Source organism: Bos taurus, chromosome 12, assembly GCF_002263795.3.
Source record: "Bos taurus isolate L1 Dominette 01449 registration number 42190680 breed Hereford chromosome 12, ARS-UCD2.0, whole genome shotgun sequence".
Taxonomy (NCBI): Eukaryota; Metazoa; Chordata; class Mammalia; order Artiodactyla; family Bovidae; genus Bos; species Bos taurus.
Window position 1 is genome coordinate 32,118,067 of NC_037339.1, and position 27,536 is coordinate 32,145,602.

At 48.1% G+C, this 27,536-nt stretch overlaps 1 protein-coding gene across 1 annotated transcript; it reads right to left on the reverse strand.

The window, feature by feature from the left end:
• Nucleotides 1–904: 904 nt before the first annotated feature.
• PDX1 (pancreatic and duodenal homeobox 1) lies at nt 905–5,878 on the reverse strand. Its single transcript, NM_001192136.1, has 2 exons — nt 5,467–5,878; nt 905–1,384 (listed from the first exon to the last, which is right to left on the reverse strand). Exons 1-2 carry the CDS (start codon nt 5,876–5,878, stop codon nt 939–941), a joined length of 858 nt encoding a protein of 285 aa, NP_001179065.1. The 3' UTR covers nt 905–938.
• Between the last annotated feature and the right edge of the window lie 21,658 nt (nt 5,879–27,536).

Genomic DNA, 27,536 nt, shown 5'->3' on the forward strand with positions numbered 1-27,536 from the left:
ACCTGAACACGAGACCCAGACCCTGAAACAACCAACTGACCTGGAAACCACAGACCTGTGAACTGTGAGGTAATTTAAAAACTTTAAATAAAAATAGCCATTTTTTCCCCCCAAGCTCCCCAACCACATAAGCTTTCATCATCTCTGAGGATGTGGAAATCACACTCTCCATAGTTTCCAAGGTGAATCAGGCCCCCCTGCTTACCTCCGCAGTCTTCCCTGCCAAGAGACCAGGAACTAAATGCACACCCACGTATCTCTGTTCAGCAGTTGATCAGGGGGCCTCTTTCTCCCCCAGACCTCCAGGTCCCTCCCACCTCACCAACGGAGGGGGGGGGGGCGGAGGGATGGGTTGTACATAGGAACAATGGGGTTACCCCTACCCCCTAGCCCTGCTGCTACCCAGCGACCCCTTGGAGGCGGTCTCTTCTTCAGAGAAAAGAAGTGAGTCCGAAGGATGTGCAGTGAGGTGCCTGGTTCTGATGAAAAGATTAAAAGAGAAGAGGAGGAAACGGGCATCCATTTCACTAGGTCTTTGAAACCTCGGATGTTTCCTTTAAGTTATTTCTAAAGGTAAAGGCAGAGGGACCTTTAGAGTAAAAATGGCTCTGTTTCCGGGCAGATGAAGGGGCTCCAGCCGGCTCGCCTGCTTGTGTTGGGGCAAGGTTCCTATCTGTATATTTTTTATGGTCTTTTTGAAGAGTTGGCTTCTCTAAAAAGAGGTTCAACAGCCCAGACGTTGCCAGTCCCAGCAGTTTCACACGAAGGGGCCCCGGACATTACAGAGAACGTCTCTTCTCCAGGGGGAGGGGAGCAGCGTCTCCCCACGGCTTCCCAGTGGTCATGGGCGCCTCAGAACCCCCGGGTTCTCCCCTGCAGCCTGGACCGGTGGTCACACCCGGGGTCCTGGGTCCGCTCCTACCGCCTGGGCGAGTCTCTCACCGAGATTCTTGCGGTCGCAGGGGCGCGACACTGGAAGGCTGCGGCGATGCGCTAAGGCCTGGCGGCAGGCGGCCCTCTCGGGCGGCGGAGGGGCCCGCGGGCGGCACGGCACCCCCAGGTGGCGGCGGGGGCGGCAGCGCTAGCAGCTCCTCGCCCGAAGTCACCGCGCAGTCCTGCTCGGGCTCCGCGTCCCCACCTCCCGCCGCCGGGGGTCCGCAGCTGCGCTTCTTGTCCTCCTCCTTCTTCCACTTCATGCGGCGGTTTTGGAACCAGATCTTAATGTGCCTCTCGGTCAAGTTCAGCATGACGGCCAGCTCCACGCGGCGCGGCCTGGAGATGTATTTGTTGAAAAGGAACTCCTTCTCCAGCTCTAGCAGCTGCGCGCGGGTGTAGGCGGTGCGTGTCCGCTTGTTCTCCTCCGGCTCTGCTGCGTAGGCACCGCCTGCGGGCGACACCGCACGTGAATGTGGGCCCCTCCACCCCTGGCTCCTGCGGCCTGCTCCCACCCTTGCAGCCCGATCCTTCGGCTCTGGCCCTTTCCCAGCCGCTCTGGCCGCAGAGGTCCAACCATCTATCCATGAGTACAGTCTGGGGCTCAAAGGCCTTTACTAGTAAGGCTTTTCTTGGAGGTCCTTTATCTCCCAGTGGCTCTAACAACCAGTGGTTCTAGAATCACCCTGTTTGGGTTGATGCTGATTAAAATGCACAGAGTGAAAAAGTGAAAGTGTTAGTGGCAGAGTCCTGTCCAACCCCACAGACAGTAGCCCACCAGGATGCTCTATTCACGGAGTTTCCCAGGTAAGAATACTGGAGTGGGTTGCCATTCCCTTCTCCAAGGGATCTTCCCTTCCCGACCCAGGGATCAAACCCGGGTCTCTTGCATTGCAGGCAGATTCTTTACTGTCTGAGTTCCCAGGGAAGCCCAAAATGCACATAATAAGAATCTAAAGGAACTGGATTCTACAAAGGCAAAAAATGTCTTTAAATAAGGACTTAAAAAACCTTTCTGATGACGACTTGTAGTAAGAAATGTATTTCAAATCAATTCACACACTGATATATAATTGACATATAAAATATCTAGGACATTAAACCAAACTTTACCACATATGATGCTGTCTAATTTTCCCTATTGTTTACTGGGTTGTGCTTAGTCATGTCCAACTCTTTGTGACCCCATGGCCTGGGGCCCACCAGTTTCCTCTGTCCATGAGGATTTTCCAGGCAAGAATACTGGAGTGGGTTGCCATGCCCTGCTTCAGGAGATCTTCCCAACCCAGAGATCAAACCCAGGTCTCCCACATTGTGGGCACATTCTGGAGTTTACTAGTTCATTAAAAAATAAATAAAGAGGTCTCAACACAGTAAATGAATTTCACCAACAAATGGATGCACCCTTCAGTTGGAAAGACCTTGAGCTAATAAGAATCCGGAGGTTATGACATGTATTGTTGTATCTCATATGTTATATCACATATCTCTCTATAGAGTTATGTTGTTGTGATCAGCACCAACTCAAGAGCTGTTAGATTCTCTGCATTTGTTGTTCTGATCTCGGCTGGGCCCCTGCCCTGGATCAGAAGGGGAACCATTCTGAGCCCGAGGGATGGTCACTGTCATCAGCCCCAGCCTCTGCATCCAGGGCCTGAAATACTGGCAGAAATGAGAGGAGAGACTCCTTGGGAGGGGAGGCTCAGGCCTGACCCCCTACTGGGGATCTGGGTACCCCACTGGGGAGGTGGCAGTGGTGGGTGGTAGAGGAACCCCAGGCCAAAGAAGAAACAGCCAGGCCCAGCCCGGTGGATTAGCGCAGCTCACCGCGGCTGCGAGCCTCCAAGTCCTAATATTTTCCTTTCTGGATGAGACACCAGCTGCGCCAGGGCTGTGGACTCTGGGGCTGTGGGTTCCACCAGAACACCAGGAACAGGCCAAAGTCATCATTTCCTTCGTAGAGCAGACATTTCTCCTATGCCTGTCCGCTAGAGTTGAAAAGCTAGTGTGTGTGTTTGCTAGGAGGGTTAACCACCCTGTACAACCCGCTGGGGTTTTCCCCCAGACTGAAAGGGGGTGCCCAGAAGCCAAGGAGTAGGCTCAGGTCTGAGTCAGCGGAGTCCTGCTTGCTGGGGACATCTCAGAATCTTAACACTTCAAGCCTTTCTTGGTTTTCGAGAAAAATGAGGAAGCCATTTTGATGTATGGCAGAGACCAGCACAATATTGTAAAGCAATTATCCTCCAATTAAAAAAATATATTAAAAAAAAAGAACATCTAAAAAGTTCCTTCAGAGTCCGTAAATTCAACCCGCAATCTTGAAGGGCTTGGGCCCGTTTTCACCAGCCTCACCGCAGTGCTCTAAGAGGCTCCGAAGGGCCCACTAACTCAGGGACCCTGGTGTAGGATGGGCTTCCCGCAGTGACTCCGCGGTGAAGAATCCGCCTGCCAGTGATGAGGGGTTGATCCCTGGGTTGGGAGGATCCCCTAGGGGAGGACATGTCTACCCACTCCAGTATTCTTGCCTGGAGAATCCCACGGACAGAGGAGCCTGGCGGGCTACAGCCGGTGGGGTTGCAGAGTCGGACACAACTGAGTGACTGAGTGAACATGAAGGTGTTGGATGGAGGCTGCTGGTGGTCAGAAAAGGGAAGAGGTCAGTTTGTACCTTTCTCTGAGGCACGGGGGGGTGGGACGGTATTTAGGGGCAAGCCCACCAGTGAGGTGGATGTAGTTCCTTTTTTAGGTTGAAGGTTTTGGAAGTTCCTATTGTTATTAATAATCATACCCGATTGATCTGTGAATAAAAGCCCTTTGCGTCGCTTCTTTCTCCCCAGGGGCGTGAAGCCCCTCTAGGAGCAGCCAGGCAGGGGTCACAGACCTTGAATTTGGGTTCCTTCAGAGTTTCCAGGGAGGACTGAGCTGGTGCAGCAGCATCCTGGCTGGAGGGGGGCCCTCCCCCAGGTCGGAGGGCCCGCTGGCACAGGTCTCTCTGACCTTAGTCCTCCAATCCAGGAATGTCATCCTTCCAGAGCTCCCCCCATCACCCCCGCTGCTATCTTTCCTTCAGGTTTTACACTGTGACCCCTTCCGTCCACAGGAGTCCAGGAGGTGGGGAAGTTACCCCACCTCAGAAAGGCTTTTTCAGAACTTCCCTCGAATTTTTCCTGAGGAAGCTGAGGAGGAGGGCCAGGAATTGGAGAAACGCGTCCCCAGTGCGCCAGGCGGCTCCTGGACTTCCCGTCCAGGTCCATGCTCGCCGGCTTCCCGCCTCCCGAGAACCCCGAATTTTCCAAGGCTCTGAGGCCTTTGGCGAAACTTCGCGCAGGCAGGATAAGGGTCCGTCCCGGATTTGGTTGGCGCGGGGGAAGATTGCAGCCTGAGTTTGGACCCTGTCCTGCCTCAGGACTTGCCTGAGACCCCACGGAACCTTCGGGAGAAAGGTTGAGAGAGGCGAGCCCCGGGGACCCTGGGCAAGCCCGGATCCCCCAAAGACCCGCCTGGCTTCGCCAGCTCACAGTCAGGTCAGTCAGGCCGGGCAGACTAGGGGCCGAGGATTCCGGGGTGGGGGCACCTGCAGCCTCGTCCCCCGACTCCCGACAGTTAGCTGGGAGGAGGAGAAAAGTCCACGACTTGCAGTGCAGGTGAGCCTGGAAGGGGCTTCCGCACGGTAGCGGTCACGCGGTGCCGGCGGTGCAGGCCGCGCGGCCGGAACTCGCTGCCGCCGGGTCGGGCCTGGAAGGGACGTGGGGGCGGCTTCGGGCCGACTTTCCAGTACCGGCCAGCGCTAGGGGCCTCCCAAGCCGCCTGTGCCAGGAGGGCATCTCCCTCCTCAAACTGCCTTGCTGGGAAGCAGCCTGTGTTTGTTCAAAAGTAAGTGAACTTCCCCATGCCTCTCCATCGGGGGTGAGTGGCCAGTCCCCGGCCTTGCGGTGAGTCCCCTCCCGGCCCAACCCTGGCCTCTGGACACCTCTGCACGCCTGGCTACAGTTTTCTTCCCTTGCTTCTCTGCACCTACTAGGTGCCCCTGAGATGGTCTGGCTTGCTTCACAGAAGCCGCCAGTAAGGGGGTGGGGGGAGTGGAATTCAGAGCGAGAAGGAGGCCAGGGCTCTGAAGCCCGGGTCCGGAGCATCCCAGAGCCCCGCTCGGTTCCCCCGACGGCACTCCAGGAGTCCTGGGCTGGGGGGCTCCCCGCTGGACAAGGATTGGAAGGTCCGAAGCCTTGAACTCGGCCAGACCTAGGCTGTCAGGAAGCGCGGGCTCCTGGTGTTCAGTGGACAGGGAAGGAAGGGGTTTAAACTCCCAGGAAGAGCGCTGAGTAAAGGCCGCTCCAGATTGAGCCAGAAAAAAAAAAAAAAGCTTCTGTTCAATATGGCCTTGTTAGCTCCCCTATGGTTTAGTGCGACTCTAGGTTATCCGGGGTGGGGGGCTGGGGTCACAGACAGAGAGAGGGTCTTGGGAAGCTCTTGGAGACAGGGGCAGTCGAACAGAGAGCGGGGTGAGGACAGAGCGGCTGGGGGGGCCAGACTCACCTGCCCACTGGCCTTTCCACGCGTGAGCCTTCGTAGACTTCATCCACGGGAAAGGCAGCTGGACGCTGCCGGGCTCCTCCAGGGCGCCCGGGTCGGCTCCATCCTGAAAAGGCCCAGCCGGCGGGTGGGCGAGCGCGAGCTGAGCCGGGAGGTGGTGGTGGAGGTGCGCCATCGCGGGGTCGTCGGCTAGCGGAGGCACCTCGTACGGGGAGATGTCCGGGGGGCTGCCCTGCTCCAGCGCGCCCAGGGCTCCGGGGAACGGCGGCGGCGGCGGCGGCGGCGGCGGGGGCTGGCGGCCCATGTACAGGCACGCAGGGGGGCTGGCGCTGAAGTCGGGCGCCGGGCCCCGCTGGAACGCGCAGGGGTCCTTGTACAGCTGCGTGGCCGCGTAGTACTGTTCCTCTCGGTTCATGGCTGCCGCCCGGGCTTGGGGACCCGGGAGAACGAGCTGTGGCCGGGGACTTGGAGCTGCGCGGCGCTGGCACTCCCGGCGCCACCCCTGCAGCTTTGACAGCTCGGCGCGGCTCGCGGAGGGCACCCGGGGCCGGCGGGACGGGCGGGCGGCCGCCGCGCCATAGGCTCCGCTGTGCCCCACGTGGCTCTGCCTGAGGCCATTATTGGCCTGGCCCGCGGCCTTAAGAAGCCAGACCCGGGTCCCCACGAGCCCCCTGGATGTTTCCGTTTCTCCTTCGGCTCGGTTTCCTGCACACACTTGAAAGGACAGTGCCAAAGTGGGGCCGGAATGAACATTCAAAGTGGGGCAGGAACTTCTATTCGTTTATAGAAATATATTTCATCATAAAGTCTGTTTTTCCTTGTATGTTTCATACTGTACATATTAGTTCATTGATATAATTTACAAGTATACACATGTTGAGGTTGTAAACAGACTTTAAAAATATTGTTTGGGAATATGGTCCAAAAAAATGCACAGACCTCAGCTCTACAGGTCAGAAGCCCTTGGTTCTGTTTTATTTGTGCAATTTGTACACAATCATGAGTGATGTCAGTGAGCTTACACATAAAGATCCAGGATTCGCAGTGTGTTTTTGCCTATGGTTGTGCTCTGGGGATTTCTGGAGTGTAAACTATAACTTCAGAAGCATTCACAATGGCTTAAACTTTTTTTAATTGAAAGGCACTGTTAATTTTTGATTTGGGGGAACTGAGGGTCATTTGGTCAACTCAGAATGCAGGTTCCTACTGGGGCAAGGGGGAAACGACGTTGCAGCCCTTCTTGTGTCTGGCTGGGGGAGGGGGCTGGCACCTTGTTTCCAGATCTGCTAGGCCCCCAGGAATCCCGAGACCTGGCGGGAGTTGGGCGGCTGCAGAGAGTCGACTCCTGGGTCGGATGGAAACAAGGTACGCCCGGGAGGGGAGTGCTCGGAAAGCACTCTGGGGTCCTCACTGAATAGAGACACTTTTTCGCTTTTTGGAAACCAGTGGTGCTCACGGACTATCTTGAGGTCGCATTGGCACCAAACCTCGGACCCACGCCACCGACCCCTTCGCCCTGGGCATTCTGAGCGTCCTAACGAAAGGGCCGTAGTCTTCCAACCGCCAGGCGGGTTTTAGAAACCCCGGACCCCTTTGCAGAGAAGCCTGGGCAAGAGAGAGGGTGGACCACCAGGAACCAGCAAGAGAAAATCACTGCACCGACTTTCCTAAACTGCAGACTGCGTCCAGTCCTTTACCAGGTTTGACCAGATTTTAACAGACTGGTGGAAAGCACACGAATGCGTAGGCAGTGCGTGCGCTACCCCGAAATATGCCTCGTTTTCATTAAAAAGCAAAACCTAGTTGGGGATCTGAACTTTTCGGCAGATTCCTTCTGCGGTGAGATGTTGGTGCGGGCGTCATCTGTACTGGGGTGAGTAAGAGCTGGGCACCGAGGGGTCCGCCCGAGGGTGGGCACTCGCGCCGCTCCGGGGCCCTCCGAGCGCCCCTCTCACCGACTGAGAGCGGCGGGCAGTGGGGGGCAGTTCCGGCGATTTCTTCAGGGAAAAGGGCCACCTGTAGTCCGAGGGAGCAGGGGAGCGAAAGGCCGTGGGACCCGCGCCCCTAATCTCTCCGCGCCCGCGTCAATGAGTCCATTGTTCCCGGCGTCCGCGGAGGACCCGCTATCGCCGGCCTCGAGCGACCACATCGATCCGGAGGGCAGGGCCGGAGGGGTGGCCGGGCCGCCGCGTGTTGACCCTCGGAGATAATCGGCTCGGTCGCCGCGGGTTGACTTGGCGACGTGGTTATGAGCAGGCGGCAGCACCGCTTGGGACAAAGATCGGGCACCTTTTCCCTCCCCGCTCCTCCTCTCGCTCGCCCCCTCCTCAGCCCCCCTACTCCGCACGGCAGCCCCCGCCTCCCTCTCAGCTGCCGCCCGCCTCCCCCGGCTCTCTCCCTCTCCGCCTCTCCCCTCCCCAACGTGTTTACTTTGCACTTCTCGTCTAATTGCACATTTCTGTAAATTGGTCTCCATTTCGATGCTTCATTTGCTCCCATTTAATATTTTTGCTCGGTCCTGCAGAAAGGAAAGGGGCACTCAGCAGAAAGCCAACCCGCCCCCTGCGCTTGCTGGCAAAATCCGGGAATCCGGGGGGGGGGGGAGGGGGAAGGGGGGCAGGACCACCGCCGCCAAACTTGGGGAGGGGACGGTAGGGCTGAAGGTGGGCCGCCCGCACCTTCCCGCTCCCACAGTAAGCGTTTTCTGCTGCTGCTGCTGGTGGCTGCCCAAAGAAATGGCCCGAGAACCCGAGGTCAGACGGCCGTTTGTTGTTATTAGGTGGGACAAGGTAAGAAGATTTGGGGATCGCCTGATTATCAGGCTTATACAGATCCTCGCCACCGAGCTGGGTGGTGCGTTGTGTTTCTTCTGTGGACCGGGCTCAGGGTGTCATAAAAGCGCCAAGTCCATTAAAGGTGAAATGCATTTCCGCTCTCACTCCCGCTGACGCCCGCGCCCCTTTCGCCTCCCACAGCCCCGGCAGCGATACCGAGCCATTAGGCGAGCGCCTTCTCGAGCCATTTAGCAGCAGCTCTTATGGATAAATAAACAGAAAAGGCTGTAAACCAATTAAAGTGTGGACAGTGAAAAAGTCGTTTATTAGCAGGACGTCCTGATGGCTGATACTGGCGGTCCTCGCTTCCCCTCTTCCCCACTTCCCGAGGCCCGGCTTGCGAACGGAGGTCACCTTGTCCTTCCATCAGTGACTGAGTCTTCCTCGCTGTTTTCACAAGCGTGCCAAAGGATGAATTTGGTTTGGCGATGAGAATTTTTAAGCCATTGTATTTCATTATAAAGGGAAAACAATATATGGTCATCATTTAGCTCGGAGGGTGCGTTTGTGATGTATTTGTGTGCAATTTAATTTGTTACAGTGTATTCCTTATAGTTGTCTTGCTATTAAATGATACCCGGAGGTGAAGCACTAAAGCAGAGGATGTCCTCTATGAGATGAGGACATTCCTTCCATAATGTACCTTGATTTTGGGTAGATGAGCCAGTGTTTTTTCCCCCAGGTCCATTATTCTTCCTTCCTACTCCAGGGTTTCCTCAGACTCTGGTACCCAGGTCTGAGAGGGGCCAAGGAAAACCTAACTCTTTCAGGAAAAGGACCCCAGACTCTGAAGTTTTGCCCATTGATTGCTAGGGCAAAGCAATCAAGCATAATTCAGTGGAGAGTTGAAATTATTTTCCAGATAATTCAGTCAGTTTACCACTCTAAATATCTAGTGAAGTGTTAGTTGTTCAGTCGTGTCTGACTCTCTGCGGCCCCATGGACTGTAGCCCACCAGGCTTCTCTGTCCATGGGATTCTCCAGACAAGAATACTGAAGTGGGTAGCCATTCTCTTCTCCAGGGGATCTTCCCAACCCAGACATCAAACCAGGTCTCCTGTATTACAGGCAGATTCTTTACCATCTGAGTCACTAGGAAAGCCCAAATGTCTAGTAAATACAGCCTGAAGGTCTAATTTAATTGGACAGTTGTCTTGTTCCCTATGTCACGGGCTCTCTTTATGATATGGGAAGAGTGGAATGGGCATATGGGGGGTGGGCTGTGACCTAGGACTGGGCTTGGTGCCCCTCCCCGCCCCCCCCCAGACACCAGCCCTTTCCTCCTGTTTTTTTTTAATTCCTCCTGTTTTTTTTTTTTTTTAATTCCTCCTGTTTTTGTTTCATCCTTCTGAGGCAGTCAGTGTACTCTGCAGCTGAAAGGCAAGTGTTCCAAAGGGCCTAAGCTCACCCCTCCTCTATCCAGCACCCCTGTGGCCAGCCCTGCAGCTCTGGGCTCTCCCCTCTGGCCTGCTGTCACCCAGGCTGCCATCTGTGCTCTGTCATCCCAATGTGCAGTCTCTAGAAACCCCAGGCCTTTCATTTCTCTTCTCATCTTAGTCCTGGATAACCAGCTTCTTGCCTTCACTGAGCTTCCCTTTCTTAGCTCCCTGCTCCCTGCCTCACCGTTTCCTCACTGATCCTTTGTTCTCCTGGGAGCCTTTCCTTACCCCCACGTTCCTGCTGGAGCCCAAAGAAGCCTTGACCCACACTTTCCTGAACCATTCTGCATTTCACTTGGTTTATTGGTTTGAAGGAGGAATATTTTCAATAATATTTATTGAAATATAATATTAAACACCTATACAGCTCTTACTATACCTGTCTGCAATTTCTTTGAGTTACAGAAAGTCAGGAGTGAACAAGTTTGGACTTTGGTGTATCACATAGAAATCTTAGGAGCTGCATATACCTGTATTCTGAATCTGCTCTGCACCAGCCAGGTCCCTTGGCAAGCTATACAACTTCACAACACCCTAATTTGTGAAATGAAAACAATGGCAGTGCTCTATAACATATACCCATATAATAATAACATCACACTCTCTTACTGTGTAGTAGCACTAAGGAAATAATAATTTTAAAAATTATTTTTGTGAGATTTCAAAGAGACAAAATGTCTAATGTTTGTGGCAATTCATAGGCACTCAGTGGCAACCCACTCCAGTACTCTTGAGTGAAGAATCTCAATGGATGGAGGAGCCTGGTGGGCTGCAGTCCATGGGGTCGCTAAGAGTCGGACACGACTGAGTTACTTCCCTTTCACTTTTCACTTTCATGCATTGGAGAAGGAAATGGCAACCCACTCCAGTATTCTTGCCTGGAGAATCCCAGGGACAGAGGAGCCTGTTGGGCTGCCATCTGTGGGGTCGCACAGAGTCAGACACGACTGATGCGACTTAGCAGCAGCAGTAGCAGCATAGGCACTCAGTAAATGGTCCGTCTCTTCCTTTCTTCCCTGGCATTGCTTTTCACACACTTGTGCTGTGTTCAGTCACTTCAGTTACGTCCAACTTTCTGTGACCCCCTGGACTGAAGCCCATCAGGCTCCTCTGTCCATGAGATTTCCCAGGCAAGAACACTGGAGTGGGCTGCCATGCCCTCCTCCAGAGGATCTTCCTGACCCAGGGACTGAAGCTGTGTCTCCTGTATTGCAGGTGGATTCTTTACCTGCTGAGCCCTGGGGGAAGCCCTTTCATGCACTTTCAAGCATTTAACTATTGGTAATGGCTGCAGACTCAAGAGTCTCAGAGCTGTTACCAGGAGCCCTTGACTGCAGACATTCCCAGACAGGTAGGCCTGGAGAGAAGTATTCAGGGACACAGAGGAAGCACTGCGTGGATATGTGCCTGTGTTTTAGGGTAATGTGCCCTCTGCTTAAAGGGGAGAGAGGAGGGGGAGAGGCTGTTGGCACCAGCTCCAGCCAGCCCTGAAGACATCACATGGGGAGAAACAGGGCTGAGGAGATGCAGGGGCTCCTCCTTCTCCTTCTTCCCATTCCTCCTCCTCTTCTTCTTCAAGGAGAACCTGAAAGAACGACCTGAGTCCATCATATCAGTGCAGGGATGAACACCCCTCACCCCCACCCCCACCACCAGTAGGTGAAGAACGCAGGATCTAAGCCCTTCTGGCAGACAAAAGGTTCTCTCGCCACCATGGTTCTTCCCTGGCGGCTCAGATAATAAAGAATCTGCCTGCAGTGCAGGAGACTGGGGTTTGATCCCTGGGTCGGGAAGATCTCCTGGAGAAGGGAATGGCAACACACTCCAATATTACTGCCTGGAGAATCCCATGGACAGAGGAGCCATGCGGGCTACAGTCCATGGGGTTGCAGAGTGGGGCATGACTGAGCGACCAACACTTTCACTTTCCATTTCTAAGCTGCTCTCACAAACTCAGAGGAAACCCTCCCGTGGTCCAAGAGAGGAGGATTCCAGAGGAGGATTCTGGACTGAGGCAGGGGTGGAATCCTGCTTCATTTCTACCTCCTCCAGGTCATGAAGATGATCATTGCAACCCTGGTCTTCTTTGTGAGGCTGTAGAAACACCCTTGTGTTTCCTCTGCTTGTCACCCAAATCTAAGATGCAGACAAAAGTTTTCAAAATGGAAATCTATGGGGAGGGATATGAGAGAGTCAGCTCCAGGCTCAGGACACACGGCTGAGACCCTCAGTCTTGGTTGCCCGAGGCTGATTCATGCCTCCTCTGGCAGTGATTAAAGTAAAGGTTTATTGTTTGACTGTGGTCTCAGCCCCACTGAGTTTGCCCCTTAGTAATTCTTCCCATGGTAGGTGTCTCTTATCAATGTATCCTCATGCAGAGATAATCTGTATTTGAATATGTTTATTTTCTCCAATTACATATGGAAACATTCTATCTTTAGGCAAATCTCACAGAGGTACAGACTGCTGCTAATCAATGAAATCACACAGGTTCAGTGTTTCTGGAAGGGTGATTCGCGAACTGTATGTGTGAAATCACTGAGATGCTTATAACATGTCATTTCTGAGCACAATCCCGACCTACTGAATAACCACATGGTGGGTTTGGGCCTTGGGAATCTGCATTTTTAAACATATCCAGGGTCATTCTCCTGGGCTTCCCTGGTGGCTCAGATGGTGAAGAATCCATCTGCAATACAGAAGACCTGGGTTAGGAAGATCCCCTGGAGAAGGGAATGGCTACCCACTCCAGTATTCTTGCCTGGAGAATCCCATGGACAGAGGAGCCTGACGGACTACAGTCCATAGGGGTCTCAAAGAGCCAGACATCACTGAGCAACCACAAACACTTAAACTATAGTTTATTTGCTCTGTGGAAGCTTATGCTGCTGCTAAGTCGCTTCAGTTGTGTCCAACCCTGTGCGACCCCATAGATGGCTGCCCACCAGGCTCCTCCGTCCATGGGATTTTCCAGGCAAGGGTATTGGAGTGGGGTGCCATTGCCTTCTCCTTATAGATACTCTTAAAAGAACAAGCATGAAGCACGGACATTCAAATTAAAATCACAAATAAAATCTGTGTCATAAGATTGTCAGGAGATGAAAGTGAGGAAATGTATGGAAAAAAGCCCAGGTCAGTGCAGGAGGCATGTTATTTGAATCTCTGCATGGACAGCATACATGCAAATCCTAAACATTTTCATAGATTTCCTTTCTCTCTTGCACATTCATTCTTTCTTTTCTTTTCTTTTTTTTTTTTTATTATTTAGCTGCCTCAGGTCTTAGTTGCATCACGGAGGGTCTTCCGTTGCAGCCCTCAGGCTAATTGTGGCATGTGGGCTCAGTTGCCCATCGGAATGTGGGATCTTAGTTCCGGGACCGGGGATCAAACCCGTGTCCTCTGTATTACAAGGCAGATTCGTAACCAGTGGGTCATCAAAGAAGTCTCCATTCATTCTTTCTTTACTTGAGTAGAGATTTGGAAAGAATCATTGTGACCTTACTTTATTATTACACTTTCGCTTACACACTGAGCTCTTTAGAAAGAGTGGGATTCTACTTAGGGTGTTAACATGGCTCCAGTGTGGGTTCAGAGAAGTTGAGCTGGGCATTTCTAGCCACAGCAGCTAACCCACAAGGGCAAATAAAGGGAGACAATAAAACCAAAGCAGATTGATCCATCTCCAGGCGGTACCATTAACTTGTGTCTTAATGCCTTACGCTCCCTACGCTGAACATAGCCAAATAGCTTCCTTTAAAGGTAAATGAATTTTATATAATTTGCAGCTAATTCCATTTAATTCTGCCCACATGCACATGTGATAAGGGAATGTTAGGTTGGTCAATAACCACAGGCTAAAAGGGGCATTCAGGAGGAGGCTGGTGTTTGATTTCCAAGTGGTCTGGCTCAGCTCTGAGAAGTCCAGATTACTGTGAGTGTGTTGGTTTCTTGGTTGTTTGCTTTCTGTTCTCCTGGCTCCTGAGTAAAGAGCGGTGAGAAAACACTGAGATCCCATCTGTCACAATGAGGCCAGTTACAACAATAACAGCTACTCCTTTTTATAAAAATCACTCTTAGTCTAACAAACTCCCTTTGGACTGCAGGGAATCAGGAAGAGTAAAAATAATAGAATCAATAACAACTTTGTTATCTAGGAACTTAAACAGCCCTTGCCCGCCCGGGACGGCAGAACAGGCTTTCTTATCTTGGAAACAGGAAAACTTTCTGGATAGTAAATTATTTTTCACAGAATGTTTCTCACTGGATTAGGTTGCTAGAGAAAGTGCCTAAGGTAAGAACCATGCCAGACACAAACGACTCACACACTATTTTAAAACATGGGAAGGAATGTGGGTCTTTACATCTAATATATGACTTTTTAAAAAAATTTCAGTGTTTTTTTTTAAAAAAGAATATTTCACTGCCTCTGGGCTTAGTTACGTCCTGTTGGGTCTTTTTTTTTTTTTTTTTTTTTTTTAAGATTTATTTATTTTATTTTTTGGCTGTGCTGGGTCTTCCTTGCTGCATGCTGGCCTTCCCTAGTTGTGGCGAGCAGGGGCTACTCTTCATTGCCGTTTGTGGGCTTTTCATTACGGTGGCTTCTTGTGTTGCAGAGCTGGGGCTCTAGAGTGTGTGGGCTTCAGTAGTTGTGGCTCATGGGCTCAGTAGTTGTGATTCAAGGGCTCTAGGGCTCAGGCTCATTAGTTGTTGCACACGGCTTCGTTGCTCAGCAGCATGAGGGATCTTCCTGGACCAGGGATTGAACCGGTGTCCCTTGCGTTACAAGGCAGATTCTTAACCACTGGACCACCAGGGAAGTCCCTATTTCTTCTTTTTATCTGATAGAACATCAGCAGTTGTACAGTTATATGAACTTTGTAAAGCTTAAACGTGAAACTCTCATTTAAGTATCCGGGTCCTCTGGTCACCTTGTCGTTCCTGTGTCCATCCTTACCCTGCATGTGCGCTCTTCTGAGGGCTTTCCGGGTTCACACCTGAGTCTTCAGAGTCAGGAAGTGCTCTCTGTGCTGAAAGATCTAAAATAAAACAGCAGGGAGTGGGCCTGGTTTGATTTGGGTGTTCCTTGTTTATTTCTTTGCCATGTAAATATTTGTGACTCTGCTCAAGAGTCAAGTAATATATCTTGGTTTGAAGAGAGCCATCTCTCCTACAATGCAGGCATTCATATCAGCAACTAACTCATGATAACACAGGCTCAGAGATTCTCCTGGCTTCATTCATTCGGATGGTTGAAGGGAACAGAGAAGCTGAGAGGCTTAAATGATCACCTGAGTCTGTTTTTACTGCTCCGACCCACACCCAAGTTGTCGCTTGGATACCAGGCTTTCAGAATTTCAACTGGTTCACATTTCGTTGTCATTCTTACACCTTACATAGCGTGTCCTTAAAGTCTGAACACAAGCAAATGTACATGACATTTTGTATTCCATGCATACAAAACATTTTTATCTCTGCATCCCAGATTTTATGGACTAGCTTGTATATATATGTAAACTGACCTAATTTTTATTGTTTTTTTTTGAGAGGGAAAAAGGCACACACATATGAACCTAAAATTCAACTTAGGGGAAGAAAATCTTTTTCTCTTTTTACTAATGCCGTATTGTAAAACATAATCAGTCAGTGTTGTCTGCTTCATTTACAAAGCAATTTATTAGACGCTGCCAACATGGTCACAGTCAAACCTTGAGGTTTCTGAAAGCTGGAGTCAGAGATTGCCATGAACCCAGATAAACAGCAGTGTTTTCTTACCTTCCCAGCAAATTGTGATAGATGATAACAAAAAAGCAAACACAGTCTCTAGCCCCTAACCTGGTGTTATCTGTCGCCTGGCCTGTAATTACACAGAATTTGGAGTTTTCTCAAGAGAGTGGAGTGACACTATTTGCCTTTATTTATTTATATGACCAGTAGCCAAACTTAGATATAATAACTAGAGAAGTTCAGTAAGGAGAAGTACTTCCTGGGAAACGTTCAAACCTCCCACTTTCTCCTGCTGGTTCTTGGTGAACCTTTCCCATTCAAGCCCCAGGGCCATTTTTAAAGAGAATACTCATCTTAGTCCATCTACTCTTTTTTTTTTTTTTTAAAGATTCATTAGTTACTATTTCTCTCTCTCTCCCCTGCACAATAATTGATTAGCACTTATCATTATATCTTTCCCCCTTTTTTCTTTCTTTTTTAAAATTGAAGTGTAGTTGATTTACAACGTTGCACCAATCTCTGTTGTGAAGTGACTCAGTTATACACATATATACATTTTTAAACTGTTTTATTATTATTAATTAATTTGTTTATTTGTGGCTGTACTGGGTCTTCTTTGCTGTGCGTGGGCTTTCTCTAGTGGCGGCGAGTGGGGCCTCCTCTTCATTGCAGTGCGCACGGGCTTCTCATTGTCATGGCTTCTCTAGGGCATGCAGCGTCAGCAGTTGTGGCTCCCGGGCTCTAGAGCACAGGCTCAATAGTTGAGATCCAAGAGTTTAGTTACTGTGTGTCATATGGGATTTCCGGACCAGGGATTGAACCCGAGTCCTCTGCGTGGCAGGCGGATTCTTAACCTCTGGACCACCAAGGAAGTCCTCCATCTATTCTTTATAATATTCTAGGACTTGGATTCCGCTTACTGCTTGATAGGGGGAGAGGGAGGAACTGAAGATGGTTTATGTAATATATTTCTGCTGAAAAAATAAGTTAACAAAGTTGAGTGATATTTCCACCAGGTTTTTTCCCCCCCAGTACATTAGGTAAAGGGTGGCGGAATGGTCTTGAAAAGAAGTAGGTAGGCACATGGCCAGATCGGCTCCTTCATCTAATTCAAGCTCGCTTTTCTCAAAAAATGTACTTGAAAAGACTCAATTTCGTTCAGCTCTTAAGAAAATAACTAATTAGGGAAATAGAAGCAATTAGCACCTTAGCACCAAATTTTGCACACAGCCTCGCATCCATCAGGTTATTGTGTTTCCCAGATTCATCTCCTTTCTCTCACCTTCTTCATCCACGAGGGGCCTTGAAGCACTTCTGTTTATACCTAGGGCTCCTTGTAGTTCTTTCTCATTTGGTGCCTGGAAGGGAAACATTGTATTACCATCAGTAAGCAAAGACACTGAAGTCATAGTTCTGGTTTTGTTGTTTCACTCAAGTAGCTCTTTGAGGTTGTATTAAATGCCACCAATCATTTCCCTAGAAAAAGGCACAGTGCGTAAGCGCACAAAATTCTGCATGAGATTTCAGGAAATTCATAACTCCCTGCCTATCCAGACCTGTCCACTGCCATCCCTCACAAGGCAAGGTTTACCTGGACCCAGTCCATGCCCAGCTTGTGCTTTCTGTGCCCACTTGTGGCATTCGGGTTGCTGGTGCAGTGCACTAGCTGGAACTTTGCAAATGGTGCAAGTGAAAGTGAAAGTCACTCAGTCTTTCTCACTCTCTTTGTGACCCCATGGACTTGCACAGTCTATGGAATTCTCCAGGCCAGAATACTGGAGTGGGTAGCCTTGCTGCCTTGTAAATATTCAGAATGATCACGTTTATTTGACTAAATACTCTTGCTATGTACAGAGGACTTATACATTAGATAATTACTACTCAACTTTCTGGCTGTAGTTACCTGTTCTATGAGGATAATAAATGTGATGAGATCAAATGGTGAGTTTGGAGGAGGTGAATTTACAATTCTAAGATTGATTAGAGGTTCATAGACTTACAGATACATCGAGCTGTGACTTCGATCTGTTGTCATAAATGGTAGTTGGGTTTAATAAGATTGTTCTCCCCTTGACAGAAAAAAAAAAGAAAAAGGGACTTCCGTGGCAGTCCAGTGGTTAAGACTTTCTGTTTTTACTGCACAGGGCACAGGTTCGATCCTTGGTCAGGGAACTAAGAACCCATATGCTGCATGGTGCAGCCAAAAAAGCAAAAAACAAACAAAAAGATTGTCCTCCCCTCCCCCTTTCATTAGACTCTTGTCTGAGTGTCATTTCAGTACATGGCACTGTGGCAGGCTGTGGGGATGGGGCAGAATAGGCCATGAGCCCCACCCTGGGATCCAGTCTTCGACTGCAGCAGTGGGAAGGAAGCGAGCTCATAAACACACACAGTAAAGAACTGCAGGTGCCCTGAGACTGTGGCTCTGCAACCTCTTGCTGGAAGCTGGTGATCACACTGCTCACAGAAAGACACTCAGCTTTCCTGTGGGGCCCTGTTTTCAGTTTTTCCCTGAAAGCAGGTAGGGTATCCTCTGGGCCCATCATCTACTAGCCATTTGACTTTGGACTTTCAGCTGACCAGGGTTCAAATTTCTCATCTACCGGGTGGCAGCTTGGCCAGTGGCTAAAGGCACAGACTCTGTCCTGGCCTGAATCCCAGTGTAACTACTCGTTAGTTGTGTGACCTTGGGGAAGTGTCTTAACCTCTCTTTGCTTCAGTTTCTCCTTCTGTAAAATGGGAATAATGATAGTACCTACCACAGAGTTGTATCCCGTGAGTGAATAATAAATACCTGAGAAACATTCCAAAAAGAACACACACAGAGTGTCTAGCTCTTCACTCATTTATAGTCAACAAATATTTATGGATTGCCTGCACTGTGCTAAGGGCTTCCCTGGTGGCTCATTCGTAAAGAATCTGCCTGCCAGTGCAGGAGACCTGGGTTCAATCCCTGGGTCAAGATGATCCTCTGGAGAAGGGAATAGCTACCCACTCCAGTATTCTTGCCTGGAGAATCCCATGGACTGAGGAGCCTAGTGGGCTGCAGTCCATGGGGTCACAAAGAGTCAGACACAACTGAATGACTATTTCTCTTTCCCCTAATACCATGGGCACTGCCTTAGCAGAGATTGTGCCTCATTAGGCTGTTGTGACTGATGTCCACTGAGGCACTCTGCTTCTTGCGTCTTCACACCCAGCCTATGTACATTACCAGTACAATTATTTTTCTTACACTATGTATTTTATAATTTCTCAGTCTAAAAGCTATTTTCTCTCCTGCCAATAAAACCAGTTCCTTAGCAACACGTGGTGAATGCTGACACTCTTGAGTTGTGAGAGAAATTCCTGTTGGTTTAAGCTACCCAGTCTATAATAATTTGTGATAGTGGCCCTAGGAAATGAAAAGAGACAAATCTCATCTTTTTACCCATGAAATGATAATAATAGTAATACTTCATGGGGTTGTTGTGAGGGTTAAAAGAGAAATTATTGATGGAGGCACACAGATAAAATTTGCAGGCTCTTCCTATTTTTGTTCACTTCTGAGCAATTTTTTTTTTAAGATCAGATGATGTATCTCATTACTCTTCCCTATTTCACTCTATAGCTCCTAAGATGAGGAAAAAACCTCCCAGCACAGAGGTGAGCATACCTGGTGATTGGGTGAATTTGGGACCTCAAGTAAGATATTCTTGAACCTCTAGAGCCTGGAAAATTCCAGTTCACTTCAAGGAGGATGAGTAAGTTCTTACGATAGATGTGCAAACTGGCTGTCCAGGTGTCAGTCAATTTTGTAACAAAGTGGCCTCACCTCTGTCACGCAGGTGTGTCCTCAAGTGGACCTGGGAGCCATTCCTAATGTATTTTCTCATACTTGGCAGAAATGTTCAAAGAATCTTAGTTTTTAGACCTAGATGTGCTAAAAAATGATATCTAGAAAATTTAATGACTTCACTAAGGCTATAGAGCTATCTCAGGAAATTACGTTTGGATGTTTTAAATGTACCTATCATATATTTACTGTTACGCAGAAGGTTTTTAAAAATTCTTTTTCCTAAAGCTTCAGTTCAGTTCAGTTGCTCAGTTGTGTCCAACTCTTTGCGACCCCATGGACTGCAGCATGCCAGGCCTCCCTGTCCATCACCAACTCCTGGAGTTCACTCAAACTCATGTCCATCGAGTTGATGATGCCATCCAGCCATCTCATCCTCTGTCATCCCCTTCTCCTCCTGCCCCCAATCCCTCCCAGCATCAGGGTCTTTTCCAATGAGTCAACTCTTCGCATGAGGTGGCCAAAGTATTGGAGTTTCAGCTTCAGCATCAGTCCTTCCAATGAACACCCAGACTGATCTCCTTTAGGATGGACTGGTTGGCTCTCCTTGCAGTCCAAGGGACTCTCAAGAGTCTTCTCCAACACCATTTTACAGTTTTGAAATTGCCACGCTTTTTAGGTTCTTTGACTCAGTTTGATTTCAGTTCTTATCAACTGTTCCTTCATTTAGGACCCTTCTATCCTGTTCATTTGGTAAAAATGCTGTGCCGCTCCGCTTGTGTGCTGAGCACTGAGAGCGTGCCCTCAGGTTGGGCTCTAGAAGGACGCTCACCTGAGTCAGGTACAGGTCCTGAGACTGAGCGGGGATGACTGAAGACACACACAAGCCAGTTCCACGTGTCACCTTCTCACCCTGCACGAGAGGGAGAGGAAAGAGCAGTGATGGAATTCTGTCACATGACTGTCGCTGCACCGTGACCCTGATTCGCTCTGCCCTAGTGGATGGAGGGAGGACCATTGGGCTACTTTAGCCGGAATGTCTGTCTCCTCCCCAAATCCCAACCCCCAATGCGAGGGTGTTTGGAGGAGGGGCCCTTGGAAGGTGCTTAGGTCAGGAGGATGGAGCTCTCTCCTGTGTAAGAGAGACCTCAGAGAGCTCCTTGGTCCTCTGCCACGTGGACGCAGAGAGTGGAAGGCTGTGGAGCACGCTCTCATCAGACATCGAATCTGCTGGTGCCTTTACCTTGGAGTTCCCCGCCTCCAAAACTATGAGAAATAGACTTCTGTTATTTGTAAGCTGCTGGGTCTGTGGTGTTCTGTGGCAGCCCCCTGAATGGCCAAGACTCAGGACGAAGCCATGTCAGTGCACCCTGGCTCAGTGCTTCTGTCTGGTCCAGGGCATTCCGGGTTCCAGCGGACGGAGCTGAGGCGGTGGGCACCGTCAGATGCGGACCCCAGATGTTAACGCCGTGACTTGGACGTTCCGTCTCTTCACTGCGAGGCAGGCAGCGAGTGCACAGGAAATGTTTATTGGTTCTGCTCACCCTTCCTCCCAGCTTCCCAGGCTTATATTCCTAACTTCGGGGTCACTATTATGCAAAGCCCTGAGAATTTAAAGATGGATTAGCCATAGCCACTGCTACAGGTGGTTTTATTGATTTGGAAAATTCTAGCAAAAGAGATTCCTAACTAATTATTGCCTTCCTCACCCCCTTTTTTGTTTTGTTTTGTTTTGTTTTTTTTCCTGAGGCAATGCAAGTGCTTGGCTCAGAGGCCTGAAAGGAAGGAGAAAACGAGTGCAGGAATGGATTGTGTTGGAAGGTCCAGGGTTTAGGTGGGTGGGAGGGTGGCGGGGGAAAGAGGAGGGGGTGGGAGAGGGGGCCAGGGGGCACAGCTTTTCCAGGGATTGATTTTTAACCACCCCTACCCCCATCAGTATCCTCCACAAAGCTGGTTAATTATCAATTTTCATGGGAAACCAAAGCTGCCTAACTCTTTAAATGTATTTGAATAAAAAGCAGACTATAGGAGCCTTTAGTCAAGGCTATGGTTTTTCCAGTGGTCATGTATGGATGTGAGAGTTGGACTGTGAAGAAAGCTGGGCACCGAAGAATTGATGCTTTTGAACTGTAGTGCTGGAGAAGACTCTTGAGAGTCCCCTGGACTGCAAGGAGATCCAACCAGTCCATTCTAAAGGAGATCAGCCCTGGGGGTTCCTTGGAAGGAATATGCTAAAGCTGAAACTCCAGTACTTTGGCCACCTCATGCAAAGAGTTGACTCATTGGAAAAGACTCTGATGCTGGGAGGGATTGGGGGCAGGAGGAGAAGGGGATGACAGAGGATGAGATGGCTGGATGGCATCACCAACTCGATGGACGTGAGTTTGAGTGAACTCTGGGAGTTGGTGATGGACAGGGAGGCCTGGCGTGCTGCGATTCGTGGGGTCGAAAAGAGTCGGACACGACTGAGCGACTGAACTGAACTGATATGTGATATGCCTTCAGTTCATTGTATTTTGTGGAATTGAATGATTTGTCCATTAGAATAGTCACTACAGCAAATAACAGGTGTTTTACCTTTACCACCTTTTTTTTTTTTAATTTTCTCATCCATCTACTTGCTGCTGCTGCTGCTAAGTCACTTCAGTTGTGTCCAACTCTGTTCGACCCCATAGATGGCAGCCCAACAGGCTCCCCCATCCCTGGGATTCTCCAGGCAAGAACACTGGAGTGGGTTGCCATTTTCTTCTCCAATGCATTAAAGTGAAAAGTGAAAGTGAAGACGCTCAGTCGTGTCTGACTCTTAGCAACCCCATGAACTGCAGCCTACCAGGCTCCTCCGTCCATGGGATTTTCCATGCAAGAGTACTAGAGTAGGGTGCCATTGCCTTCTCCACCATCTACTTGATGGAGCTTTAAACTTTTTTTTTTTTTATAATTTCTTAAGCTTTTTAAAATTTTTTATTTATTTTTAAATTTAAGGATAATTGCTTTACAGAATTTTGTTGTTTTCTGTACCTTTGCCATCTCTTTTGGCTGTGTTTCTCTTCCCTTTCCTTTTCACTTGCCTTCTTTAAAACTGATAAAAATTTCTGTAATTCCCATTTCCCTTGTGTATGTGACTGAAACTATATGTTAAATAGCTGTTCTTTTAGTAATTGCCTTAAGTTTTTTAATATCCATTATGATCAGAAGTTTTCTTTTTTTAATGAACAAGGATAGTTTTTATTCAATTAGCTTATTTATTTGGCTGTATTAGGTTTTTGTTGAGGTACATGGGATCTTTCACTGCGTCTCTTGGGTTTAGCTGCCTCAAGGCATATGGAATCTTACTTAGTTCCCCAACCAGGAATTGAACCTCCTGAATTGGAAGGTGGATTCTTAACCACTGGACCATCAGAGAATCTTCCTCAAAATTTCCAACAGTATCTAAAGTTATCTGAGACTGCTGTCTACCTCAGAACAAGACTGGGACAACATTGCAGTTTAACTACCCAAGGAACCATCCCTTGTATTCCTTGTTTTGTTTTTTTTTGTTTGTTTGTTTGTTTTGTATTCCTTGTTTTATCTAAGGACTTTGTATCATCTTTCTAAAATCCCAGAGTTAGGTCTCTGGGTGGTTAACAAATGTTTAATTGACTATACCAACATATTTTATTCATTTCCTGTCTCATTTCTTGCATTTCCATCCTTCCTTCTGAAGTTACTTTCCTTCTTCAGATAATATTCTTTTAAAGAGAGTATGGGATAGGGTAGGGCTTCCCCAGTGACTCAGATGGTAAAGAATCTGCTCTCAATGTGGAAGATCCCTTGGAGGAGGAAATGGCAACCCACTCCAGTATTCTTGCCTGGAGAATCCCATGGACAGAGAAGCCTGGTGGGCGACAGTCCATGGGGCCACAAAGAGTCAGACATGACTGAGTGATTAACACTTACACTTATGGGATAGGTAAATACTCTTTGCATATTTTAAATGTTTTGATTTTATCTTCTCCAAAACATTGTAGTTGCACTGGATCTTCTCTGCTTGTCTATCCGAGCCCACACTTCACCCTTCTTCATTCTGCTCTGTGCTCTGGGAAGTTGACTTTTTATTTTTTTGGCTGTGGCCAGGTAGCATGTGGGATCCTAGATCCCTGACCAGTGATCGCACCCACGCTTCCTGCACTGGAAGCTCAGAGTCTTAGCCACTGGACTGCCAAGGCTGTCTTTATGTATTGCACTGACATGCTCTTTTACTCTCCCATTGGCAGTTGGGTTTAGTTAATAAAAGGCTCTTGGAGGAGATCAGACTTGGGGTGAAGACTAGAAGGCGTAGACTCACTTCTCTCTGTTCCTTGACTCCCAGTACAACAGTAAATTCTGGAAACAACAGAAGAGATGCAAAGGACAGCTCTGAAAGGTGGAAAGAAGCAGGTGGACAGGTTGGGCACCTCTGGACAGGAGGAACAACTTGGTGACATGGGTATCTGACAGCCACTCAACCAACAGAGAAATAGGACTCAAGGCTGATGCTTCCTGACCACCAGTCTAGCAACAGAAGACAGCTGAGGTAGGTTCCTGGATCAGACAGATGACCCACGGACAATACCGGGTGGACCCAGCAGCACAGGCAAGTGAGATAGATCAATCCAGAAATTCACTGACAAAAAGTGACCAAGGGATATTCTCTTCTCTGCCTGGCCAGAGGGCCCCTCTACCACTGAGAGACACCAAAAAGCAGGATGGCACTGACCAAGGGGATCCTACCCCAAGCAGACAACTTGGAAGCCTTGTTGTTTCCATGGGCTTGAGATGCCCACGTCCCACCCCCTGGTCCCCGAGAGATATAGGTGGCCTGGCCTCCAGAAGCCCCTTCTGCCCCATTAAGCAATACATGCAGAGATGAGCAGAAGCTCCAGGCGCACCAGGTGAACCAAGCAGACCAAGATAACACCACAAGGGCTCTAAAGGTTTATCTGTCTTTAGAACCAGGGGCCCCCAAACTAGACAAGAATCTGTGTGCCAAATCTAAACCAGGTGACTGCTTGCTGAAATAAGAGATTTAAATAGCACCCAGAGCCTTCTAACATAATCATCAAATGTTAAGGATATAAGTAAACAAAATCACCTATCACCAAGAGCCAGGAAAATCACAACTTGAATGATAAAAGACCGTCAGCTGGTACCAACACCACGATAAATCAGATTGGAATTATCTGGCAAGTATTTTGAAAGAGTCATCATAAAAATATTCAACTAGTAATTATAGGTTCTATTGAAATGAATGAAAAAAATCTTAGCAAAGAAGTAATTAACAGAAAAGAACCAAATGGAAATGATAGAACTGAAAAGCAAAGTAATCACAGTAGAACTCTTGCTACCTTAGCTCAACAGTAGAGTAGAAATGACAGAGGATAGACTCAATGAACTTGAGGACAGATCGATGGAATCTGCACAGTCTGAGAAACAGAAAATAGACTGGGAAAAAAAAAAAAAGCAGACCTCTAGGATGTGTGGAACAGTAATAAAAGATCCAACATTTGTATCATGGGAATCCTAGAAGGAAAGATGTAAAAGAGGGGCTGGAAAAGTGTTTGAAGAAATAATGGCTAAAAATTTGATTTGGTAAAAGACATAAGCCTACAAATTTAAGAAGATGAGGAAACCCCTAGTAGGATAAACCTAAAGAAGTCCACGCCAAGACATATAATCAAACTTCTGAAAACTATGACAAAGAAATACCTTGAAAACAGCCAAGAGAAAAGACACATCATCTGTAGGAAAACACCAGTTTGAAAGACAACAGAGTTTTTATCCGAAACCCTGGAGGCCAGAAGGAAGTGGCACAACATTTTAAAAATACTGGAAGCAGAAGACTGTTAATTATGAATACTGTATCTGGTGAAACCATCCTTCAGAAGTGAAGTGGAAATAAAAGACCTCTGCAAATGAAGGAAGACTGAAAAAACGTGCTGCTAGCAGGCCTACCCTAAAAGAATTGCTAAAGGAAACCAGGTTAAACCAGAGATGAAAGGATAAAAGAAGGAATCTTGGAATGCTGGGAAGGAAGAGCAACAGAAAGATGCGTACAGTCAGCAGACTATTCTTCTTAAGAGTTTTATGAATTATATTTGGTGATTGAAACAAAAGTATAACAATATCTGGGACTCAAGACAATGATGTTTAAAAGTGGGTTGCTGTTGTTCAGTTGTTAAGTTGTGTCTCACTATTTGCGACCCCATAGACTGCAGCCCATCAGGCTTCTCTGTCCATGGGATTTCCCAGGCAAGAATACAGGATCTTTTCTTCTTCTCCAGGGGATCTTCCCACGTCAGGGATTGAACCCGTGTCTCCTGCTTGGCAGGTGTATTTTTTTTTTTTCCAACGGACCACCTGGGAAGCCCATAAGCAACATATAGTTAAGCTTTTCTTTTTGCCTTTCCCCAGGTGACCATCCTCATCTTTTACATTATGCTTTAGTTGCTCAGTCATGTCCAACTCTTTGTGACCCCGTGGACTGTAGCCCACCAGGCTCCTTTGTCTGTGGGGATTCTCCAGGCAAGAATACTGGATGGAGTGAGTTGCCGTGCCCTCCTCCAGGGGATGCTCCCAACCCAGGGATTGAACCTGCGTCTTCCACATTGCGGGCAGATTCTTTACCGACTGAGCCACCAGGGAAGCCCATCTTTTACCTTACCCTCTTTATTTGTTTACTTCCATATTTTATTTTGTTATTTGCTTTTTATTTTTGCTGATTGATCCAGTTAGTCTTTATTCTCTTCTCTCCCTCATGTTAATTTGGAATTTTTATTGTGCTTTCCCATTCAGCATTCCTATTCCTAATCATTGTCCTTACTGCTGAAGTCTTACCCAAGACGATATTACTTCACTAAGTTTCCTTCCCCTGTGCTCTCTTTAGCCTCCACTAGAAGACAATTATAGTGTTACTACTTTTTCACATGTGCCTCCCACCAATTCCCAATTCCTGGATATTGCTGAGATGAACATTACTTTTTGCCCCAGACTACTATTAGGCTTCCTTTGCAGTATGTCTCATATTTCAAGGTTCCTTAGTGTTCATAGTACACCTTCCCAGTCAATTATTATCCAGTTAGATTAACAACCTATATTGCAAAGTTCTTTGCCTACCATTGACTCCTTTCCTGTTTCCTTCCTCTATCAGTTTTTTTTTTTTTTTTTCATCTCCTCATCCGCATTCTTCCTCCTCCCTCTTCTTGACAGAGTGCTTTCTGGAACCTTTTCCTCAGGTTATGTGAAGGATGGTATCAGAATCTTTGCATTGCAGAAAACATCTTTCTTTCAGCCTAGCAAGTAGATAATATCTTGGCATATGATACATCCTAGTCTTTTTCGCTTAGCAATTTGTCCACATTAATCCTCCATTCCAGTGACTTCTGCGGCTGCATTGAAGTCCAGTGCTGGTTGATTTTTTTCTTCTTCTGTAGATAACTTGTTCTTTTGGCCTAGAAACATGCAAATTTTATCTTTAACTTTGGCATTTAAAATTTTCCAAGGATATGCCTAGGTATGTGCTCTTTCTTAAACCTGCATAAATAACTCTGCCAATAACAAACATTTCTCTGGTCATTACTTTACCTCCTGTTACATTTTCGTTGTTGTTGTTCTAGTGTTCGTGTTACTTGTATATTGAACCTTTAGGACCTATCTCCCAAATAACTTTTGTTTTCTTTTGCATATTCCTGCCCTTTGCATGTTTGTTCTAGTTTTTGAAATGATTTCTTCCACGTGGTGTTTAACACCATGATTTTTTAATCTCATGAGTGGCAATTCTGTCCTTCAATTTGCCTATTGAAATTTTAAGTGTGGGAAGAATTTTATCTTTAAATTTCAAGAGTTAGTTGGTTTAATGCTTTCACTGAATCTCCTCAAATGCTAACTAAGGTAATGTTAGTTACTCTAACAAATAACCTCTCAAATCTTGGCCTGTAATAGAAAGAAGGGTTTGTTTCCTGCAGTCATTCAGGTACCTGTACTGAAACTCTGACATCTTCATTGGTTTAGTTGCTAAGTTGTGTCCAACTCTTGGCAACCCCATGGACTGTAACCCGCTAGGCCCCTCTGTCCATGGGATTTCTTAGGCAAGAATACTGGAGCCAGTCGCCATTTTCTTCTCCAGAGGATCTTCCCGCCCCAGGGATTGAACCCAGGTCTCCTGCATTGCAGGCAGATTCTTTACCAACTGAGCTATGGGGGAATATTTGGTTTAAAAAGATAGAGACATTGTGAGAAGGGCATCTGAAAGCAGGTGGGAGAGTTTTTAGGCTCGGTTGTTATTGG

Bases quoted from the DNA above. Each gene is read 5' to 3' on its own strand.
- PDX1 (NM_001192136.1), bottom strand. From the start codon at position 5,878: ATGAACCGAGAGGAACAGTACTACGCGGCCACGCAGCTGTACAAGGAC. The intron at 1,385-5,466 runs GTGAGTCTGGCC...TGTCGCCCGCAG, and splicing joins GTGGAAAGGCCAGTGGGCAG to GCGGTGCCTACGCAGCAGAG.